General features: G+C 44.7%; 1 protein-coding gene across 2 annotated transcripts in view; it reads left to right on the top strand.

The window, feature by feature from the left end:
• The first annotated feature begins 585 nt into the window (after nt 1–585).
• The window catches only part of CLYBL (citramalyl-CoA lyase), a 270,259-nt gene continuing 246,351 nt past the window's right edge, over nt 586–24,493 (top strand). For both annotated transcript variants that reach the window (XM_066236156.1, XM_066236155.1), the window contains exon 1: nt 586–692. In XM_066236156.1, coding sequence (XP_066092253.1) covers nt 628–692 — 65 coding nt within the window. In that variant the 5' untranslated portion in view covers nt 586–627. The remainder of the gene's footprint in view (nt 693–24,493) is intronic.

Here is a 24,493-nt window from a genome sequence, read left to right as displayed (position 1 = left end):
TTAGTTGTTCACTGATTGCTTCTCATATGTGCCTTGACTGCGGGCCTTCAGCAGACCAAGCAACCCCTTGTTGGAGCCAGTGACCTTGGGTCCAAGCCGGTGAGCTTTTTGCTCAAACCAGATGAGCCCGCGCTCAAGCTGGCGACCTTGGGGTCTTGAACCTGGGTCCTCCGCATCCCAGTCCGACGCTCTACCCACTGCGCCACCGCCTGGTCAGGCTTTAGGCAGTATTTTTAACAACAAAAGCAACAAATCCTTAGAAAATGTTCTGGCTGGAAAACGCAAGGTCAACAGCCGCTTTCAAAAGCCCACAAGCCCAGAGAGAGTTAGATTCAGTTACCGGTAACCTGCTCAACAAAAGGTCACCCATTTACACCTGCGGCTCTGCCCGTGACAGCCGGAAGAAAGTTCTGATCACGGACAAGTGCACAGAGCAGGGAGGGCGTGGCTTGCAGGGAGGGGCGGGGCGTGGAGAATTGGGGCGTGGCATGGCTTGCGGGGCCCGAACAAGATTGCGGGATAAAAGTGTTGAGGGGCGGGGCGACGTCTGCAAGTAGTGACGGGGCGTGGTGCGGGCGGGGCTAAGTGGGGACGGCTTGGCGGGGGCGGGGCGCTCGCATCGGGAAGATGGCGCTAGGTCTGCTGCTGAGGGCGGCGCGCGGAGCGGCGGCGGTGGCGGCGCTGCTGAGGCTGTGAGTGCAGGTTCCCTTTACTCCGCCCCTCTGCCGGGCTCCGCCGCGCGGGCCGCGTGCGCTGACCCCGATTCCTGGCGGGAACCTGGGCGGGCCTGGAGTACTATGTGCTTCCCGCGCGCCGGCTCGACCTCTGTCTTCCAAGGTCGCCGACGCCCCGCGAGGGTCACTCTCTGCTTGTGCCTCCCTGTGGGAGGTCCTTGCTGGGAACCGGAAAATGGGTACAAGACATTCGATCGCTCAGCCCCAGAAAAAAAAAAAAAGAACGAACCTCTCCCGCAAATGCTAATCATGAACGTGCAGATGTTTTGTGGAAGGGGTCCTGAAGTCTGCCTCGGAGGTTGCTCCTAATGAATGAGAACACCTTCCATTGATTGGTATGCTCAGCACAGCGGTTCCCAAACTGGTCTGAGGACCCCTTTACACGAGAAAACTTATTGAGGACCCTTAAGAGCCTTGTGTCTTGATTACTACGGTATGGGAAATTAAAACAAAAAAATTTAGCCTGACCAGACGGTGTCGCAGTGGATAGAGCGTCGGACTGGGATGCGGAGGACTCAGGTTCGAGACCCCAAGATCGCCAGCTTGAGCGCTGGCTCATCTGGCTTTAGCAAAAAGCTCACCAGCTTGGACCCCAAGGTCTCTGGCTAGAGCAAGGGGTTATTCAGTCTGCCCAAGGCCCCCGGTCAAGGCACATATGAGAAAGCAATCAATGAATAACTAAGGTGTTGCAACAAAAAATTGATTGATGCTTCTCATCTCTCTTCGTTCCTGTCTGTCCCTATCTGTCCCTCTCTCTGACTCTGTCCTTGTTTAAAAAAAAATTAAATATTAAAAAAAATAGCAAACCCACTACATTTTAATACAAATGACATCTTTAATGAAAAAATAACTTTTCAAAAAAAAAGAATAGTGACATGGTTTTATTTTATTTTTTAAAATTATTTTTATTTATTTATTCATTTTTTAGAGAAGAGAGAGAGAGATTGAGAGAGAGAGAGAGAGAAGGGGGGGAGGAGCAGGAAGCATCAACTCCCATATGTGCCTTGACGGGGCAAGCCCAGGGTTTTGAACCCGTGATTTCAGCATTCCAGGTCGACGCTTGATCCACTGTGCCACCACAGGTCAGGCCGGTTTTATATTTTTGATAAACGTCTTTGGTTCCATAAAGGACAGTTGGAGTCTCATATCAGCTGTTCTAGAGGAAAGTTTACAAAGAAATTCTGAGCTCACGCAGATCCAGATACTACAGTAGTTGGAAAAGGGAAGACGTCATAGACTCTCTCAAAGTGTCTCAGGAAGCCCTCAGGTGTCCTCGTATGGCACTTGGGAACTGCTGGTCTAGCACTCGCCTGAACATACATTATTTCATTGATTCCCTGACCATCAAGTGAAGTCAGATGGCTTGTATATTTTTTTTTTTAATTTTTAGATTTATTTTATTTATTCATTTTAGAGAGGAGAGAGAGAGGAAGAGAGAGAGACAGAGAGAGAGAGAGGAGAGAGAGACAGGGGAGGGGGGAGCTGGAAGCATCAACTCCCATATGTGCCTTGACCAGGCAAGCCCAGGGTTTCAAACCGGCGACCTCAGCATTTCCAGGTCGACGCTTTATCCACTGCGCCACCACAGGTCAGGCCCAGATGGCTTGTTTATAAAGATGAGGGAACTGAGTGTGGCTCCAGAACTTTTTACGTTTGTTTGCTCCTTGCTTCCTGACTCACCAGTGTCCCATGCTGGGGCCCACCTGGCCGTATGCATCCCACCTTCCCTAAACCCACGCCTGGGACATGGCCCTAGGCTGAGAGAGATCACTCCTACAAGCAGAAGAGCCACTGAAGTGTTTGCAGACCTTTCCAGAAAGTCTCTTCTTGCATGTTAAGGGGCCAGCTTCTGTGGCCTGTTTGTTCAATAATGGGTCCAGTGACCACACACAGTCACCTACTTCTAAGCTGCTTGGTGCTCAGCATACAATGATCTTCACCTCCATTAGCACTGGCTCATTCTCAACACACCTAAACACCCCACCAAGGCCATGGCAGCAGGCTTTCATGCAGGGTGCTCCCCAGAGGTAAGTCCTGAGTCCTGGTGTCTTCAGAACAGAGATGGGAGAAGTAAAGAACTGAGAAGGGTAAAAATGTCGACTTAGAGAAGTCTGTGTCGAGGTCTTCATTTTTACCAAGCTGGGCTGCTCTTCAGCTTCAGGCCAGTGAGCCTGCTTCTGCTGGCTTTTTTCTTCCGTTTTTAGAGTATCAGCACCATTGCTGATAGGCCGGGACCATTCCTGACTCCTTTTTTTTTTTTTTTTTTCATTTTTCTGAAGCTGGAAACAGGGAGAGACAGTCAGACAGACTCCCGCATGCGCCCGACCGGGATCCACCCGGCACGCCCACCAGGGGCGACGCTCTGCCCACCAGGGGGCGATGCTCTGCCCATCCTGGGCATCGCCATGTTGCGACCAGAGCCACTCTAGCGCCTGGGGCAGAGGCCACAGAGCCATTCCCAGCGCCCGGGGCCATCTTTGCTCCAATGGAGCCTTGGCTGCGGGAGGGGAAGAGAGAGACAGAGAGGAAAGCGCGGCGGAGGGGTGGAGAAGCAAATGGGCGCCTCTCCTGTGTGCCCTGGCCGGGAATCGAACCTGGGTCCTCCGCACGCTAGGCCGATGCTCTACCGCTGAGCCAAACGCCCAGGGCCCTGACTCCTTTTCTTAACCCTCCAACATTTGTCATTGTTGCAGGGCATAACTTTTCACTTCTAGATATGGTATCACTAGGGGTTCCTTTTCTTTAAGTCCTCTCAGCTGATAGAGCAAAGAAATATATGTATATGTGAATAGCAATCCATGCATATACACACATCTAAAACTATTTCTATATGTAATCATCTGTATTGACATTAACAAGAATTCTTCCTGTCTCTAGTTCTAATCCATTACCACATGGGTCATTCTAGCCCCCTACCCTAGATCATTGGTAAATTTTTACTCCAAACAGTAAGAAACCTGGCTCCCACCATCGCTATCGAGTTACTGAATTGTTTGATTTCAGCATACTTAAATAGTAATATCTGAATTGTTAGACCAGACTGCAAGGAGGAGTATAGTGCCTTTCCCTTTAGGCTTAACAGGCTCCACTCATTTCCAGAGTTAGGTTAGCACCTTTTTCTCCCATTCCCTTCAATGAGGTTGCTGATGTATTTGTAATACATTATTAGATTCTCTTGTTATGGTCTGCATTCTTTCCTGGGATCCCCCGCCCTATTTACAACAGAGACATATAGACAGGCAAGAAGGGAGAGAGATGAGAAGCATCAATTCATAGTTGCATCGCTTTAGTTCATTTGATTGCTTTTTCATACGTGCCTTGACTAGAGGGCTCCAGCCGAGCCAGTGACCCTTTGCTCAAGCCAGGGACTTTGGGCTTCAAGCCAGCAACCTTTAGTCGCAAGCCAGTGACCATGGGATCATGTCAGTGATCCTACGCTTAAGCCAGTGACCCGTGCTCAAGCCAGGGACTTTGGGCTTCAAGCCAGCAACGTTTAATCTCAAGCCAGTGACCATGGGGTCATGTCAGTGATCCTACGCTTAAGCCAGTGACCCGTGCTCAAGCCACGACCTCAGGGTCTCAAACTGCGTCCTCAGCCTCCCATGCCAATGCTCTATCCACTGCACCACCACCCGTCAGACCCAAATGATTTATTTTAATTGCATATATTAAGGTTCATTCTGTTTGCTATAAAGTCTTTGGGTTATGGCAAAACAATTTCATGTAAGTTAATATAACAGTGTCATACATAATAGTTTTACTTCCCTAAAAATCACCCTATGCTACAGCTATTCATCCATCCCCCCTTCTCAAATACCTGGCGAGTACTGATCATTTTAGTGTTTTTATACAATAATTTTGCCCTTTTTTAGGACGTCTTATACTGAAGTCATACAGTATATAGTCTTTTTAGACTGCATCCTCACTTAGCAAGATGCATTCAAGATCTCCATGTCTTTTTGTGACTCGATTACTCATTTCCTTATACAGTATTGCTGAATAATATTCCATTGTATAGAGATGTACCTATTGAAGGATGTTTTGATTGATTATGAATGAAGCTGCTATAAACATTCACATGCAGGTTTTGGACATAAGTTTCAAATCAATTGGGTAAATACAAGGAGTATGATTATGTGGTAAGACTCCGCTTTGTAAAATAGTACTAAACTGTCCTCCTAAGTGGCTATACCATTTTTCTTTCTTTTGTGTGTGTGTGTGTGTGTTTTCCTGAAGCTGGAAACAGGGAGAGACAGTCAGACAGACTCCCGCATGCATGCGCCTGACCGGGATCCACCCGGCACTCCCACCATGGGGCGAAGCTCTTGCCTACCAGGGGGCGATGCTCTGACCATCCTGGGCATTGCCATGTTGCGACCAGAGCCACTCTAGCGCCTGAGGCAGAGGCCACAGAGCCATTGGCTGCGGGAGGGGAAGAGAGAGACAGAGAGGAAAGCCCGGCGGAGGGGTGGAGAAGCAAATGGGCGCTTCTCCTGTGTGCCCTGGCCGGGAATCGAACCCGGGTCCTCCGCACGCTAGGCCGACGCTCTACCGCTGAGCCAACCGGCCAGGGCCCCATTTTTCATTCCAACTATAAGTAAGATGTTCCCGTTACTCTGCATCCTGTTTTAGCAGTTAGTATTGTAAGCAAGAAATTTTTTTTTTAGCTATTCTAATATGTGGATTGTTGCTTTAATATGTTAATTTGTTTTAACTTGAAATTGCCCGATGTCAAATGATGTTGAGCATTTTGTCATGTTTATTTGCTGTCTGTGTATCTTCTCTGATGAGGTGTCTATCCAGATTTTCTGCCTGTTTCTTTTTTTTTTTTTTTTTTTTACAGAGGCAGAGATAGACAGGGACAGACAGACAGGAACGGAGAGAGATGAGATGCATCAATCATTAGTTTTTCGTTGCGTAGCGACTTCTTAGTTGTTCATTGATTGCTTTCTCATATGTGCCTTGACTGCGGGCCTTCAGCAGAAGGAGCAACCCCTTGCTGGAGCCAGGGACCTTGGGTCCAAGCTGGTGGGCTTCTTGCTCAAACCAGATGAGCCCGCGCTCAAGCCGGCGACCCCGGGGTCTCGAACCTGGGTCCTCCGCATCCCAGTCCGATGCTCTATCCACTGCGCCACCACCTGGTCAGGCTCTGCCTGTTTCTTAATTAGATTATTTTCTTATTGTAGCGTTTTAAGTATTGTTTGAATATTTTAGATATAAGTCCTCTTATTAGCTACATGTTTTGCGAATGTTTTCTCCCAGGCTGACTTATCTTTTCATTCTCTCTCTCTTTTTTTCTTTTGCTTAGAGTTTAAAGTGAAAGTGAGTTTCCTAGCGAGGCTGTGGCTACTACAGAGGCGGAGCAGCGCTTTCCCTTCTGTTCATGGCATTGTTCATAGAGCGAAAGTGATTTATTTTAATTAAGTCAGGCTTATCAGTTTTTTCTTTCACGGATTATGCTTTTGATGTTATATTTAAAAACTCATTCCCAAATCCAAAGTTATATAGATTTTCTTGTATATCCTTTTTTCAGAAGTTTTACAGTATTGTGTTTTATACTTAAGTCTATGGTCCATTTTGAGTTAATTTTTATAATATTCCATAGATTTAAGGTTTCTTTAATTCACTGTTTTGCATATTGTTTAAAAAACTATCCTTTCTCCATTAAATTGCCTTTGTTCCTTTGTCAAAGATCAGTTGACTGTATTGGTGTGGATCTGTTTGTGGCCTCTATCCTATTATATTGGTCTTTATATGTGTTCTTTCACCAATATCATGCTGTCTTTATCACTGTAGCTTTCTATTAAGTCTTTAAGTCTGGTGGTATCAGTCTTAAGTTTTCTTTGGTATTGTGTTGGCTACTCTGAATCTTTTGCCTTTCTATATAGACTTTAGAATCAGTTTGTTAATATCCACAAAATAGCTTGCTGAGATATGTTTGGGATTGCATTGAATCTATAGATTAGGTTGAGGAGAATTGTCAGCCTAACAAACATACTGAATCTCCTAATCCATGAACATGGGATATCTCTCCATTTATTGAAATATTCTTGATTTCTTCCATCCAAGTTGAATAGCTCTCTGCATATAGATCTTATACCTGTTTTGTTAGATTTATGCTTAAGCATTTCATTTTTGGGGGGTGCTATTATAAATGATATTGTGTTTTAAATTTCAAATTCCAATTGTTCATTGCTGGTGCATAGGAAAGCAACTGAGTTTTTAAAAAAGTTTTATTTTTTGCCTGACCTAGCAGTAGCGCAGTGGATAGAGCATTGGACTGGGATGCCAAGGACCCAGGTTCGAGACCCCGAAGTTGCCAGCTTGAGTGCGGGCTCATCTGGTTTGAGCAAAGCTCACAAGCTTGAGCTCAAGGTCGCTGGCTCGAGCAAGGTTCTGCTGAAGGCCCATGGTCAAGGCACATAAGAGTAAGCAATCAATGAACAACTAAGGTGCTGCAACAAAGAATTGATGCTTCTCATCTCTCTCCCTTCCTGTCTGTCGCTATCTGTCCCTCTCTCTGACTCTCTCTGTCTCTGTCACCAAAAAAAAAAAAAATTTATTTTTTTATTTCAGTGAGAGAGGAAGGGAGGGAGAGAGAGAGAGAGAGAGAGAGAGAGAGAAAGAAAGAGAGAAAGAGACAGGAACATCAAACTGTTTCTGTATGTGCCCTGATCAGGGATCAAACTGGCAACCTCTGTGCTTCCAGATGATGCTCTAGTCTAACGGAACCAATTGAGCTATCTGGCCAGGGCAGCAATTGACTTTTTTTTTTTTTTGTATTTTTCTGAAGTTGGAAACGGGGAGGCAGTCAGACAGACTCCCACATGCGCCCGACCGGGATCCACCCGGCACGATGGGGGCGGGGGCGATGCTCTTCTCATCTGGGGCGTTGCTCTGTTGCGACCAGAACCATTCTAGCACCTGAGGCAGAGGCCATGGAGCCATCCTCAGTGCCCGGGCCAACTTTGCTCCAGTGGAGCCTTGGCTGTGGGAGGTGAAGAGAGAGACAGAGAGGAAGGAGAGGGGGAGGGGTGGAGAAGCAGATGGGCGCCTCTCCTGTGTGCCCTGGCTGGGAATTGAACCTGGGACTCCTGCATGCCAGGCTGACGCTCTACCACTGAGCCAAATGGCCAGGGCCAGCAATTGACTTTTTTTTTTTTTTTTGTATTTTTCTGAAGCTGGAAACGGGGAGACAGACAGACTCCCGCATGCGCCCGACCGGGATCCACCCAGCACGCCCACCAGGGGGCGATACTCTGCCCCTCCTGGGCGTCGCTCTGCCGAGACCAGAGCCACTCCAGCGCCTGGGGCAGAGGCCAAGGAGCCATCCCCAGCGCCCGGGCCATCTTTGCTCCAATGGAGCCTTGACTGCGGGAAGGGAAGAGAGAGACAAAGAGGAAGGGGGGGGGGTGGAGAAGCAAATGGGCGCTTCTCCTATGTGCCCTGGCTGGGAATCGAACCCAGGTACCCCGCATGCCAGGCCGACACTCTACCGCTGAGCCAACCGGCCAGGGCGCAATTGACTTTTTAATATTAATTTTGTATCATGCAAATTTGCCATAATTATTTATTAATTTCTTGAATTATTTTTTGTTAATTCCTTGAGATTTTCTACATAGACAGTCATGTAATTTGCAAACAAAGACAGTTTTTAATTCATTCTTTCCAATATGTGTACCTTTTGTTTCTTTTCTTGTCTTATGCACTAAATAGTGGTTCTAGTAAGATGCTAAAAAAGAAGTGACATTCTTGCCTCATTTCCAATATTAGGAAAAGCTTCCTGTTTCATACCAGTAAGTCTGATGTTAGCTCTGATATTGTAAATTTTTTTTATTCCTCAATTGCTGACAATTTATTTGTTTTTTGTTTTGGTCATGAATAGGTGTTCATGAATGGATGTTGGATTTTGTTAAGTTCTTTTTCTGCATCTGTAGGAAAATGGCTGGGAGTTAGACTTTGGTCCTGAGACAAGTCTTTGGTGCGGACTTTGGATCGCCAAGTCCTGTGGGGGCAGAACGCTGCCCCAGCAAGCACGGATAAGATTGTTTAAAGGAAACAGCTGATCCCTGTAGCCTTTTCCTGCATACCTGAAAGACATTAATCATCCTTCTCTGCACCTGAATCCATTCTAGGCTAATTTGACCCAGGCTCTGCTAATTTGTTTGATGAGCAAAAACACAAATAAATATAATGAGACTGCAGTGAGCTGGGCCCTCAGTCCTAGAGGCTGGAATCCCCTCTATCCATCTTTTCTGTGTGTTGTGTCTTGTGTGTGTTTTTTCTTAAGTTCAGCAGCGCCTTCCTTTCGTGCACGCCCACGGCTGAGCTGGTCGTGGCGTGCATCAATAATTTGATCAGATGGTTTTTTTTCTTTTTAGCCTGTTGACATGGCAGATTACAGTAATGATTTCTGATTGCTGAACGAGTCTTTTATTCCTGAAATAAATCCCACTTGGTCATGGTGTGTAACTTTCTTTATACATTGTTGGGTTGGTTTGACAATATTTTTGTTGAGAGTTTTGCATCTACGTTTCTGACAGATACTGGTCTGTAGCATTCCTTTCTTGTAATGTATTTATTTGGTATTGGTTTCATTTATCTATATATAAATATATATAGATAGATAATGTCTTTTTTGTTCCTTTATTCCTTCTTTACTGCTTTCTATTGCATTGAGTGAATATTTTCTAATGTAATATATTTAATTTCTTTAATGATATTTCCACTGTTTAAAAAAAATTGAGTGGGTACTCTAGGACTTGCCATAAACATTTTATAAACATTAAATTTAAAAATATATTTTGATTGATTTGAGAGAGAGAGAGAGAGGGATCGATTAGTTGTTCCATTTAGTTGTGCATTCATTGGTTGCTTCTTGTATGTACCTTGACCAGGGATTGAACCCATAACCTTGGCATATCAGGATGATGCTCTAATCAACTGAGCTACCTGGTCAGGGCTTACCACATATCTTTTTTAAAATTGTGTTAAAATACACATAACATAAACCTTGCCATTTTCGGTGTACCATTTAGTGGTATTATTACATTCATACTGTTGTGTAACCATCACCACTATCTATCACCTTTCTTTTAATCAATCCAAACAGAAACTCCGTACCCACAAGCAATAACTCCCCCTTCCTCTATGCCTGATAATCTCTAATCTGCTACCCCTCTCTCTGACTTTGCCTTTTCATATAAGTGGAATTATACAATATTTTGTCTTTTACTTCTGGCTTATTTTACTTTGCATAATTCTTTCTTTCTTTCTTTCTTTCTTTCTTTCTTTCTTTCTTTCTTTCTTTCTTTCTTTCTTTCTTTCTCTTTCTTTATGTCTTTCTCTCTCTTTCTCTCTTTCTCTCTTTTTTTCTTTCTTTTTTCAGTAAGAGGAGGGAAGTCAGAGACAGACTCCCACATGTGCCCTGACCGTAATCCACCCAGCAAGCCCACTAGTGGGCGATGCTCTGCCCATCTAGGGCCCTTGCTCCATTGCAACCAGAGCCATTTTTTTTAGCACCTGACATGGGGGCCTGGGCCAACTCACTCTAATCAATCCATGGCTGCAGGAGGAGAGGAGGAGAGGAGGAGAGGGAGAGAGAGAGAGAAAGAGAGGGGGGGGAGGGAAGAGCGAGAGGGGGAGAGGTGGAGAGGTGGAGAAGCAGATAGGCGCTTCTCCTGTGTGCCCTGACCAGGAATTGAACCCAGGATTTCCACACGCTGGGCAACGCTCTACCACTGAGCCAACCAGCCAGGGCCGCATAAGTTTTCAAGATTCATTCGTGTTGTAGCAGGTATCAGAACTTCAGTCCTTTTCATGACTGGATATAATTTCATTGTATGTATATTACTATATACATCTTAATTTATTAGAATCTACTTTTGGTTTATACTTAATTCCAGAAGACAGAGAAATGTTACTTATCTATAGTTTTATTCTTTTTTCTTTTTTGTGGCATTATTGTTATACATATTATATTTATATGTTTGTAAACTCATTAATACATCATTGTAGTTATATAATTTTATGTCTTTTAGAGAAACAAAGGGAGATGCGAGTACACATACACACACTATATATAAACGTGTACATATATACAGTATATATATATATATATATATATATATATATATATACACACACACACACACTTCATAGTATTTGTTATAGTAACCTTCTCATTTACCATTTCTGGTTCTCTTCCTTTGTTCCTGTGGTTTTGAGTTATCTGGTGCCATTTCTTTAGCCCAGTACATCTTTGCTCCCACCACCTCTTTTGTGTTGTTATTGGCAAGTATATTGCATTTCTATATTTTATAGGCCTAATAATACAATTATATAGTATTTTTTATACATTGGGTTTTTAAATTAGATAAGAAAGGAGCAGAACTATACACTTACACTGTGTTTTATAATTACATGATTACCTTACCATTGCTCTTTGTGTATGTGTGTGTGTGAATTCGAATGATGAGATCACTTACTTTAAGCCTGAAGAACTTCCTTTAAAATATTTCTTGTAAAATGGGTCTGCTGGCAGCAGCCCTATACTTGTGCATGTCCTTTTAGAGTCTCAGGAATATGACAGAGCTTTTCAAAGCTCCCTATGGACATCTCATTTTCTAGCTTTTCTCATTAAGTTTTTCAGTGAGTCTGTTTTTGCCCCAATTGTTAACCATCTCAGGTAGCTACAATGTTAGGTAATTGCTTCCCATTATTTTCAACAAACGCCCTAGGGAAAATGCTGTTTTCACTTTTGAGCTCTGAGTCAGGGCAGCTTTTTTTTTTTTTTTTTTTTTTTCAGGTCAGCTTTTAAAGTGGGGTCTTCCAGGATAGTGACAGGTCGGATAGTGACAGTTCTCTGGGAGCGGGGCTTGGAAAGAGCTCGAACCTGCCCTGCCTCCTCAGGGGCTGCCAGGCTGCGGGTTTGCAGGTGATTGTGGCTGTTGATTTCACTGACCTGGGGAAAAGGAGGATAGGGTATGTTAAAAACCCACATAGTTTGCTGTTCTTACCATTCATGTTTCTTGAATAAATGCTTCCAGATAACTGCATAAGTTCGGTTAATTTCTAGAGTTCTGAAAAAGTTGGTCAATATTTTCATTGCCTTTATGGAGGATAGGATTTTTGAAGAACCTTTCTCTACAATTTTGCTGAAGTCACACCGGCTTAGAGTTTTGATCAAGAATGGATTTGAGGCCCTGGCCAGTTGGCTCAGTGGTGGAGCATTGGCCAGACGTGCAGGAGTCCTGGGTTCGATTCCCAGCCAGGGCACACAGGAGAAGCACCCATCTGCTTCTCCACCCCTCCCCCTCTCCTTCCTCTCTGTCTCTCTCTTCCCCTCCCACAGCCGGGGCTCCATTGGAGCAAAGTTGGCCCAGGTGCTGAGGATGGCTCCTTGACCTCTGCCTCAGGCGCTAGAATGGCTCTGGTTGCAACAGAACGATGCCCCAGATGGGCAGAGCATCGCCCCCTGGTGGGCATGCCGGGTGGATCCTGGTTGGGCGCATGTGAGAGTCTGTCTGACTGCCTCCCCGTTTCCAACTTCAGAAAAATACAAAAAAAAGAATGGATTTGAATCTATCAAACTTTTTTTCTATATATTGTGATGCTTATAAAGCTTGTCTTCTTTAGTGTGTTAATATGGTAAATTAGATTAATTAATTTTTAAAGATACACAGACTTTTTCTGTCCTGTGGTGGTGCAGTGGATAAAAGCATTAAACCTGGAATGCTGAGGTTGCCGGTTTGAAACTCCAGTCTTGCCGGGTCATGGCACATATGAGAAGCGACCGCTGTGAGTTGATGCTTCTCATTCCTCCCCTGCCCTCTCTCTCTCCTCTCCAAAATCAATAAATAAAATCTTTTTTTTTTTTTTCCCTGAAGCTGGAAACGGGGAGAGACAGACAGACTCCCACATGCGCCTGACCAAGGATCCACCCAGCACGCCCACCAGGGGCGATGCTCTGCCCATCCTGGGCATCGCTATGTCGCGACCAGAGCCACTCTAGCGCCTGAGGCAGAGGCCACAGAGTCATCCCCAGCGCCTGGGCCATCTTTGCTCCAATGGAGCCTTAGCTGCGGGAGGGGAAGAGAGAGAGAGAGAGGAAGGAGAGGGGGAGGGGCGGAGAAGCAGATGGGCGCCTCTCCTGTGTGCCCTGGCCGGGAATCGAACCCGGGACTTCTGCACGCCAGGCCGATGCTCTACCACTGAGCCAACCGGCCAGGGCCAATAAATAAAATCTTTAAAGGTACGCAGACCTTGCATTCCAGGAATAAATTCCACTTGATTATGATGTCTTATAAAATATTGGATTAAATGTGCTGAAATTTTGTTTCAAATATTTGCATCTATGCCCATAACAAATTAGCATATAGTTTTCTTATACTGTCTTGGTCTGGGTTTGGTATCGGGTAATTATGGCCGATACCAGATACTAGAATGCAATGGAGAGTGTTTCCTCTTCTTCTGGAGTGGATTGTGTAGAATCGGTAATATTTTTTTCCTTAAATATTTGTGCATGGAGCCTGACCTGTGGTGGCGCAGTGGGATAAAGCATCGACCTGGAACACTGAGGTCACCGGTTCGAAACCTTGGGCTTGCCTAGTCAAGGCACATATGGGAGTTGATGCTTCCTGCTCCTCCCCCTTCTCTCTCTCTCTGTCTCTCTCTCTCACTCCTCTCTCTCTAAAAAATCAATAAATAAAATATTAAAAAAAAAATTTGTGCATGGAATTTTCTTTGTGAAAAAAAAAATGTTAAACTACAAACTCAGATTATCTAGTTCTTCTTGAGTGAGCATTGGTAGTTTGTGTTTTTAAGAGATTTGTCAATTTCATCTGAGTTGTCAAATTTATAAGCATAGACTTTACACACCATAAAATTTATCCTTAATAAGTATGAATTACATAATCGTCAGTAAATTTGTAGAGTTGTGCAGCCATCACCACAATCCAGTTTTAGATCACCCCCCAAATTTCCATCATCCCCCAAATTTTCTCAAGCTCATTTGCATTTAACCCTTACTTCTGTCTCCAGTCTTACCATCCTCTTAATGTTCATGTTGTCAATAGTGATGTGCCCTCTTTCCCTGATATTGGTAATTCTTTTTTCTCTCTTTCATTTGATGAGTCTGGCTAGTTCTATTAGTTTCACTGGTCTTCTTAAAGGACCATCTTTCAGTTTTGTTGATTTTTTTCCGCCTATTTTTGTTTTCTATTTCATTGATTTCTGTTCCTATGTTTATTATTTCTATCTTCAGCTTGCTTTGGGTTTAATTTTCCCTTATGTTCTAGTTTCTAGATAATTGATTTTAGACCTTTCCACTTTTTTAGTATAGGCATTTAATAATAGATTTGTCTCTAAGTCATATTTTAGCTGCCTCTAGCAATTGTGCAAGATTTCTGATACCTGGAATCTCTTTCCTTCTTATCTTGATACTCTGTTTTCTGAAGTAATTAGCAAAACTCTGAAAGGAAAAGAGCCCAGTGACTGTAAGTTGAGAGGTGGTAGGAGAAGTGTGCCGGAGAGGTAGTCTGCAGTGTCGGGTTAGAGAGGAAGCTGGAAGAGGGAAAAACAGGTGAAGACAATTTAGAGAGGTGATAAATACAAGCTAAGCACCCGAGACTGGGTAAACAAGGGACAGTATGTGAGGAACCAACTGGGTTGTGGTAAGTGGCAGGAAGGGCCTTTGATGGGATTCCAAGAGGCCCCTTTGTAGGGTTGGCCTCACTTTGAAGCCCCCTCAGGTTGTGGTGAACCACTGCCGTCCCTCTGTACTGCTCTGAGGCCATTAAGGGAAGAAAGGAAGGAAGAGAACCAATGGGAAGATAGAAATGGAAGAAAGGGGATGCAGAGGGGAGAGGCTAGAGCAGAGAAGAATGGAAACAGTAAGAGAGAAATGCCACAACCCATGCGACGAGTTTATTCTAGGGTCTCGAGCAAGAAATGGTACGAAATTGAATGAAAAATAGAGACTTAAAGATATATACAGGATGGGTTCGGGAGGATACCACAGCTCATTGCCAATAGTCACTACTGTCCGAGCCACAAAAACATGGCCGCCCCAGAAAACATCTGTCTTTATTTTCTGGGTAAGATGGGCCATTAGCAATTCGATGACATTTCCAAGGCAACCCAAGAAAACCACCAGGTGCAGAAAACTCCCCACCATCTTAATTTTAAACAAAGAAGTACTGGACATGTTTTCTTTGATACATGTTCCCTGATTTATTGATGTCACCCTATTAACATTAATAAAAATTTATTTATAAAAAAAATTTAAAAAAATAAACAAAGAAGTAACTAGCTTCCAATCCTTCCAGGGAACATGGGCGGGCAGAAGGAGCAGAGAAGCACAGCCCTTTGTTAACTTAATTAGGCAGGTGAGGTGGGGAATTGGGCGCAACACTTCTGTCCCCTAAATCCAGACTGCAAAATACCCTGTTTACTTTTCAGTTCCCAACAGAGAAAGGGAATAATGCTAAAAACAAGACAAGGGTTAAAGACAACTGAGAATTTTTTAAGTGATCATTTTGTAAATAACCTAGAATGAGAATGAGTACTTTGTCACTTGAACTGGTATTAAAAGGTCAAAGTGAATTGTTAGGCATATTAAAATGTTTATTGGCATAATTAGAAATTGACTTCAGTTGCCCAAAAATATGGTAAGAAGCTAAAAGAGGATCCTGTAAACAAAAGTAATATTTTTGGCTGTGAGGCAGAAAGTAACTTTAAGTGGTCCGGGGAGATAGGGGGGCTGACCATCTCAACCTGCCCTGGACTGTCCTGGCTTTAGCACCATAATAAGTTTCACATTCTGAAGCCCCTCTGTTTGTTCCACACAAACCAGGATAGTTTTCATCAGAGATAGAGAAGTGACATGCTGAAGGATGGTCCAAGGTTCAGGAATTAGAACTAGAGCCTTCTAGAATGGCCTCCTAAAGGAATGGTGCAGGAGAGAGTATTTAATGGAGAAAGAAGGGCCTCTGCTAGGTGTAGGGCCGATGAAAAGGAGGAGACTTTGCAGAATCAGGAAATACCAACAGAGGGTATATAGACGAGGGAGGAATAATAGCCGGAGGGCAGGAGACATGCGCTTGAGCTGGACAAAGGAGTTGGGAAATGAGGTATGCCAGAGCAAAAGTTAGTGAGTGGGCAGCAGCCAACTGCTAAGCAGTAACTAAAAGAGGTAGGGGCCTGAATTCCATGATACAAATGGGCATGGGTGGTGCCTCTCGGAAGAGATGTAGTGACGGGGAAATGCCCAGCAAGGGGCTGTTTGCTAGGGCAAGTCTGTGCCTCGCCTATTGAATAGCGTACTTTTGTTTGTGGATTTATTCCAGTAGGGCTTCTGCTCCCCCTGTACCATTATCCTGTTACAGAGTTTTAATGTAGACTAGAACCATCTCTGTGGGTGCCAAAAAGACCATAGTGGGAAAAGGGAAAAAAGGACATTGGTAGTTGCATGGCCACGGTCGCGGCTCTCATGGCCGTGCCGGTGCAGGTTCCCATTAGATTCGGGCAGACTGTAAATAAACAGGGGAGCCAGAACATGGGCCATCCTTTATTAAAGTCTTGCACCGGCCGACAAGAAACACACAGGGAAACACTTCCTTTTCACTCAGAGCTCACAAAGCTACTGACACATTATCCAGTTCCACAACCAGGAGAATCTTCTCCGGTTTCTCCTAGAGTCAAAGGCCTCACCATTCCCAAAGTCCCTCACCTCTGGTTACCCATCTCCTTCTTCAAACTTTCTGCATTCTCTCTGCAAAAATGGCTTTTCTCTCCTCCAGCACACATTAGCAAGACAGTGGCCCTTCCTAAACAGGAAGGTAATTTGCAATTTCACAGATCACGTACCTGGTGCTGCCCAACACCATTTTTGAACGCTAAAAGTGGGCAAACTCAAAAAATACAGATTTTACAAACTCAACAATAGCCCAAATGATCTCCATGGAAGAGGCCAAGGAGTTGGAAGGACTGGAACCCAAAGGTGAAACCTTAACGGAAAAGCCCTCAACTCTCTACCCTATTACCCCCATGAATCAAGAGGGGAGTTGAGTACAGTCTTATCACACATGCTTTCCTCTACTTTGAATAACTTTAGCCACTGAAGTCTCCATCTTTTCAAGGAACTCTCCTGAGTGCCTCCATTTTGCAGAATGTTTGAGTGGATAAGCCCTTCGTTCTTCCAGACATACCCCTTGGTATTGTGTTGAGGATGGACTATTCCCTGACATTATATTTGAGGCTTAGAAGGTGAGTGCGTACACTTGGTCATGGGTGAGCCTGGGGGAAGACACGATACGTGGTCAGTGAGGTGGCGGTGACACTGCTCGGCGTCGGCACTTTAGTGAAGTAGTTAGGTTCTACAGTGATGGCTTTGCAATAGCCGAAGTCCAGTTGATGTAATACCTCCTAACAACTTTTGATGATAGTTTTCTTAACTAAATGTTACAATGGCCACTCTGTAGGAGTTGCCATTTTATGTATGACTGTCTATAGGGAAATCCACAGGTGCATATGGCTAGAATTTTTAGAAAGACAGAGAGAAGAAAGCTGAGCTCCTTGGAGAGTGGTTATTGGTAGTTCTGATGAACATGCTTATGATTGGAAGAGTTGTTAACTGTAAAAACACTGTGCTTTCCTACCCCTGAATTTAACTGGAGCTGTCCTGTTGTTCCTCATTGTTATTTATCCCTCTTTATATTGTTCATGATCTCAACAGGTTAAATTTAGAATTTTATTAGTCAATAAAGAAAATATCAAGGACATAGTATTGGCCTTTCTTTCTTTCTTTCTTTCTTTCTTTCTTTCTTTCTTTCTTTCTTTCTTTCTTTCTTATTTCTCCCTCTCTCTCCTTCTCTCCCTCTTCCTCTCTCTCTTTCTCTCCCTCTTCCTCTCTCTCCCTCTTCCCCTCCCCTCCCTCTTTCCCTCCCTCCCTCCTTCCCTTTCCTCCTTTCTTTTTCATTTTTCCACTATAAACCAGGTTTAAGATGACTTTTTATTTAATTGCTTTGTTTTTATGTTTTGGTTAAATTTTAGGATGTTAACCTAATCTTGGAGCATTGATGTTCACTGTGTTCCACAACTCTGTCATGTGTATATTTATATGTATATAACCACAGTTGTTCATTTTGTCTATTTCCAAGATTTCTTTCTTGTGAAGTGCAGAGATAAACATCTGTACCAAAATTTGGCTACCCATACTTAGGTACTTGGACATAAGTTTCTACATGTGAATTTGCTGGGTCAAAGAGTATGGCCATTTTGAGCCTTTTGATGCTTGTTGTCAAATCACCCTCCAGAAAGGGTGATAGAGCCGGATTGCAGAATGCTGTGTAGAGGCTTATTTGCCCATGTTCCTTGGCATTATCAGACCCATGCACAGTGAAGTGAGCAGACTGCCTTGTTGGTTACACAGCTGGCAGATCTAGGCCTGGAAGGAACCCCACCCCCTGGCTATGAGCCCCTGGCGGCTCTTCCCTCAGTGGCCTTGGCTGTCACACTGACCCAGCTGCACAGTGTTTCTGTAAGCGGCCATGAAATTCCACCTCTCCTGCAAGTTCTCTTCAGAATTATACCACATGTAACATCTTCCTCTTAGCTAAGCTTTTGTGATTAATGAAGGTGCCAGATTTCATAACAAAGGACCAAAGCCACATTCCGGGAGAAGAGAGGGTTCTGCTTTGGACGCTTTGGAATGAGCAAGACCATCTTCTCTTTCTCTGCGCTGTGTTCTGACTGAGAAGACAGGCACTGCAGTGCTCTATAAGTATTTGCAGGATATTAAAAAATGTAAAGACAACACTTTTTACTTATTGTCCTAGTTGCCATCGCCAATAAAATTAGGGTCATAATTTAGTGGTAGACCAGGTTTACTAAAAATTGTCCAATGATGAAAAATTGTATATTATCAAAATAAGGGCCTTTCTCTGAACCTTTTTAAAATATGTGTGGCCACTTAAAAACATCATTGCATGTGTATACATTGTGCTACTTGACAAGTAGTGCAGGCTTATTTTAAAGCACTTACACATGACTTATCTTTTTCATTAATCTCTCATTACTTTTTCTGAGAAAGATGATATGCCCACTTTATCTTTTGGCCAAATACAAAAAAAGTTAAAGGGGAAAAGAAAATATGCCAAATGCTATTTTCACACAGAGACACTGGAGGGCGCTCTAGCAATGGAAGATGTGAATTGGTAGCAATGGGAGATGTAAATTGTCTCCTAACAAACATGCCTATTAGAATAAGGTATGAGAGTTGTTTTCTTGATTATTTTTAAGACAAATGAAAGACACATAGATGGTAGAGGAAATATTTCTGTATTGACCTACTGTCCTTTAAAAAAATTTATGAAAAACAAGAAGTGGCTCTGTGCTCTGGGCCTATTCAGTACCTCCTCTACCCCTTCCCCCTCCCTGCCACACCTGACCCCTTTCCAGAGCTGTGTCCTCTGCATGGAGCACAGGGAGAGAGGGAGACAGAGACAGACAGACAGGCAGGGAGAGAGATGAGAAGCATCCATTCTTCATTGTAGTTACTTAGTTTCCTTAGTTGTTCATTGATTGCTTTCTCATATATGCCTTGACGAGGGGCTACAGCAGAGTGAGAGACCCCTTGCTCAAGCCAGCAACCTTGGGCTCAAACCAGTGACCATGGGGTCATGTCTATGATCCACGCTCAAGCCAGCAATCCTGAGCTCAAGCTGGTGAGCCCGTGCTCAAGCCAGATGAGCCTATGCTCAAGCTGGCGACTTTGGGGTTTTGAACCTGAGTCCTTTGCGTCCCAGTTCGATGCTCTATCCGCTGCACCACTGCCTGGTCAGGTAGGAGGATTCTTTCTTGACCACCCTGTAACATAGCACCTCTTCCCCTAATAACCTCTGCACTCTCTTCTGCCTCACTCAGCCTAATGATTTTTCCATTGCACTCACCTCTGCCTGACATTGTACATTTATCTGTTTATCCTCTGTCTGCATCCCACCCACCCTTAGAGATTCATGAGATCAGGGACTTGACCAGCTTATCCCAACCTTTATACCGGTGCCTAGCACATAGTAAGTGCCAATCTCAACCTTTATACCGGTGCCTAGCACATAGTAAGTGCCAATCTCAACCTTTATACCGGTGCCTAGCACATAGTAAGTGCCAATCTCAACCTTTATACCGGTGCCTAGCACATAGTAAGTGCCAATCTCAACCTTTATACCGGTGCCTAGCACATAGTAAGTGCCAATCTCAACCTTTATACCGGTGCCTAGCACATAGTAAGTGCCAAATATAAATTTGCCGAATGAAAAAACAACAACAGATTTATGAATAGTTTTTAAGATAGTGTTGTTTGGAGGTTAGTGCCTTTTTTATTATAGTAAAACAAACATAACATGTTTTCATCATTTTGACCCTTTTTAGTGTATAGTTCAGTGGCATTAAGTTGTTCTACAACTGCATTCACATTGTACAGCCGTCACCACCATCCATCTCCAGAACTTCTTCATCGTCGCAAACTGAAACTCTGTACCCGTCGAACACAAACTTCCCATTATCTCCTTCCCTCAGCCCCAATAACCACTCTTCTTTCTGTCTCTCTTAATGTGATTATTTTATACTCATATAACTGGAGTCATACAGGATTTATCTTTTGTGGGCTTATTTTACTAGCAGAACGTCTTCATGGTTTATCCATGTTGTTGTATGTGTCAGAATTTCCTCCCCTTTTAAGGCCGAATAATATTGCATTATATATGTACTTCATTTTGTTTATTCATCTATCAAAGGACATTGGATCATTTCCAACCTATAGCTATTGTTAGGACATGTTTTATATAGAACTCAGAAATGTGATGTTAAGGGTTTGAGTTGAAAGTCGATTTCTTTGAAATGGTGATAACATCTTTATATTATACCAGTGTGTCATAATACACCCTTGAGTGATTTATTCCTTTTTTTTGAGAGAGAGAGAGAGAGGGAGAGAAAGAAACAGGAAAATCGAGCTGCTCTTGTATGTGCCCTGATAGCAGAATTGAACCCTACAACCTCCATGCCCAGGAGAATGCTCCAACCAAGCGAGCTATCCTGCCAGGGAGATTTATGCCTTCAGGAAAATATTTTTGGTACAGATCAAAGTATAATAGAAACTTATTCAAGATCCTAAAAATCAGAATTACTTTAATACTTCTATTGATGCTATTTGGGTTTTTCTTACAAATGTAAAAAAAAAAAAGTTCACCAAATCAAATTACTAACACTCTGGTATAAGCAGGAAGACCCTGGGTAGCTCTATGGGGTTCTCATTCAGTGGTGACCCTGCATCTGGCTCTTGACCCTGTTCAAGGCCCTTGCCTAACCTGAGCCTTATTTTTCTCACAATGGAAACAAGGAGGGTGGATTAGATGCCTCCTTCCAACTGACATTCCATAATTTAAAAAGGATTTTTTAAAAGATTTTATTTATTCATTATAGAGAGGAGAGAGAGAGAGAGAGAGAGAGAGAGAGAGAGAGAGAAGGGGGAGGAGCAGGAAGCATCAACTCCCATATGTGCCTTGACCAGGCAAGCCCAGGGTTTTGAACCGGCAACCTCAGCGTTTCCAGGTTGACGCTTCATCCACTGCGCCACCACAGGTCAGGCTAAAAAGGAATTATTGAGGCCCTGGCCGGTTGGCTCAGCGGTAGAGCGGCGGCCTGGCATGCGGGGGACCCGGGTTCGATTCCCGGCCAGGGCACTTAGGAGAAGCGCCCATTTGCTTCTCCACCCCCCCCTCCTTCCTCTCTGTCTCTCTCTTCCCCTCCCGCAGCCAAGGCTCCATTGGAGCAAAGATGGGCCCGGGCGCTGGGGATGGCTCCTTGGCCTCTGCCCCAGGCACTAGAGTGGCTCTGGTTACGGCAGAGCAACGCCCCGGAGGGGCAGAGCATCGCCTCTGGTGGGCGTGCCGGGTGGATCCCGGTCGGGCGCATGCGGGAGTCTGTCTGACTGGCTCTCCCCGTTTCCAGCTTCAGAAAAATACAAAAAAAAAAAAAAAAAAAAAGGAATTATTGAGGACTTTGGAGAATGCAGAAATATCAAATATACCAGATAATAGCTCTCCCCCCACCCCAAAGTTATGGATGCAGTTTGTACCCATTGTCTTGAACTCCTGTTGCCATCTTGGGAGGTGTTTGGGTCCATGCGTTGTCCATCATCCTTTACGTCTTCAAGTCCAGAGGTGTCTCCATTATTACTCTGTCTGCAGCAGGCCTGCTGCCAGTTCTCTGTTCAAGGCCTCGGTTCAAGTGGCAGCTGACGGCTACAGTGCTGAGGGGCTGTGATTTTGAAATAATTCAGGTGTGCTGGAAATACAGAACGTAGAAGAACTCAGGAGCAAGGAGAGATGAATATCCCACATTTTGGTCTACTCTGCAAGATGGACTCAGAAAAGTGGAGACGGGATTTTTGCCTGGATCCTGTTTTTTCCTGCCTCTTTAGTGCCCTCGTGCACAGTGCTCTTCGGGCTAACCTGTCCTGTGTCCATAGTCAGCAGTCCCCCTAGTGAGCCAGTGGATGTGAGAAAACCAGCATGTGCTAATGTCATATGTGTAGCCTCACTCGTATTGTACATTTTAACAAATGCCTTCTGCACATGCCTTACCTGCAAAGGAGTCAGGCCAGTAAAAGGAATTTCTCCTTTATCAGGGAAGCAAATGTGGACATAAGAAAGGCTCTTAGCGTTCCGTCCACCCCCAACCTCTGGACAAGGGTCCAGGCTGTGAACCGGGTCACCAGTGGCCTTCTGTGCTGCAGAATAGTCAGGAATCACCAGGTGACCTGGTGACATGCCTGAGACCAGACAGAAGTCTTACTCAGAGCCTACTCTCACCCCTCTGCCCTGCAGCCACCCACCCACACACTCACCACCACTTCTCAATGACCTCAAGCTTCCTAAAGTGGGTTCCAATCATGTAACCCAGCGTCTTACCTGGTATACATTCCCTGATGTTCTCCACTCTGCTGGATGAAATCCGAATCCCTAGGGTGTTCTCACCCATCGCCCACTTTCCAGTGTCTCTCCTGGCGCTGCTCACCTTGCTCCATTCAACCAGAATGCTCACTGTTCCTGGCTCCCACTCAACCCTTTCCCCCTCTGATTTGCTCACACTCTTCTTCCACCTCATCCCTTAGGGCCTGCCCATCCATCAGGGCCCCTTGCAAATGCCACTTCCTCCTGGAAGCCACTTCCCTGGCCCTCTCCAAGAGCAGCCCTCTCTCCCTTTCCCTATGAAGCCCCAACCCGTCTAATGGCCCTTGCCACCTTTTCCTTCCTGAGGGCTCCTAGGATCAGAGCTCCGAGTTGACCTGATGCCTTCACCTCCCTTCTCAAACACACCCCATCTGTTGCCAGGTCTGTTGAGTTCCTCCTTCAGTTGTCAACTCTTCCCCACTGTGTTAGTTTTCTCTTGCTGCTGTAACAGACTGTCACAAGCTAGAGGCTTAAAACAACACAAATTTGTTCTCTGGTGCTCTGGAAGCCAGGAGTCTGAAGTGGGTCTCCATGGGCTGACCCCAAGCTGCTAGCCGGCTGCATTCCCTTCGGAGGCTCTCGGGGAGAACCTGGGTCCTTAGCTTTTCCAGCCCCTGGAGGTCCATGTTCTTTGGCTCATGGCTCTTTTCTCTGCCTCCAAAGCTAGCAATGTAGGTCAAATTTTTTTGCTGCCATCTTTTTGGTTCTCAGTCTTCTGCCTCCCTTTCCCACTTTCAAGAATATTTGTGATGGCCCTGGCCGATTGGCTCAGTGGTAGAGCATCAGCCTGGCGTGCAGAAGTCCCGGGTTCGATTCCCGGCCAGGGCACACAGGAGAAGCGCCCATCTGCTTCTCCACGCCTCCCCCTTTCCTTCCTCTCTGTCTCTCTCTTCCCCTCCCGCAGCCGAGATTCCATTGGAGCAAAGATAGCCCGGGCACTGGGGATGGCTCCTTGGCCTCTGCCCCAGGCGCTAGAGTGGCTCTGGTCGCAACAGAGCGATGCCCCGGAGGGGCAGAGCATCACCCCCTGGTGCGCAGAGCATCACCCCTGGTGGGCGTGCCAGGTGGATCCCAATTGGGTGCATGCAGGAGTCTGTCTGACTGTCTCTCCCCATTTCCAGCTTCGGAAAAAAAAAAAAAAAAGAATATTTGTGATTATACTGAGCCCACCCTAATAATCCAGGCTAATCTCCCCATGCCAAGTGCAGCTAATTAACCTTAATTTCATCTGCAACTTTAATTGCATGTTGCCACATACCCTAATGTATTCATAGGTTCTGGGGTTAGGATATGGACATCTTTGGGGGACCATTATTTTGCTTACCACACTCCCTCTGCTAGACTCAGGTTTGAGCCTTTGGAGTACCTATCTCACTATAGAAACTATAACTTCTGTCTAGTTCCAAGACGTTTTCATCACGCTGAAGGAAAACCCGGTACCTGTTAGCAGCCATTCCCTATTCCCTCCTCCCCCAGCCCCTGGCAACTAGCCTGCTTTCTATCTCCATGGCTCTACCTATTCTGGGTATTTTATAGAAATGAGACCATACCATATGTGACCTTTTGTGACTGGCTTCTTTCACTTAGCATAATGCTTTCAAGGTCCATCCATGTTGTAGAATCTGTTAAGATTTTATTCCCTTTTACAGCTGAATAGTTCATTGTAAGTATAGAACAGGAGTCGGAAACCTTTCTGACTGAAAGAGCCATTAATGCCACATATTTTAAAATGTAATTCCATGAGAGCCA

This window comes from Saccopteryx bilineata, chromosome 6, assembly GCF_036850765.1.
Source record: "Saccopteryx bilineata isolate mSacBil1 chromosome 6, mSacBil1_pri_phased_curated, whole genome shotgun sequence".
Taxonomy (NCBI): Eukaryota; Metazoa; Chordata; class Mammalia; order Chiroptera; family Emballonuridae; genus Saccopteryx; species Saccopteryx bilineata.
This window is presented reverse-complemented; position numbering and strand designations above follow the sequence as displayed.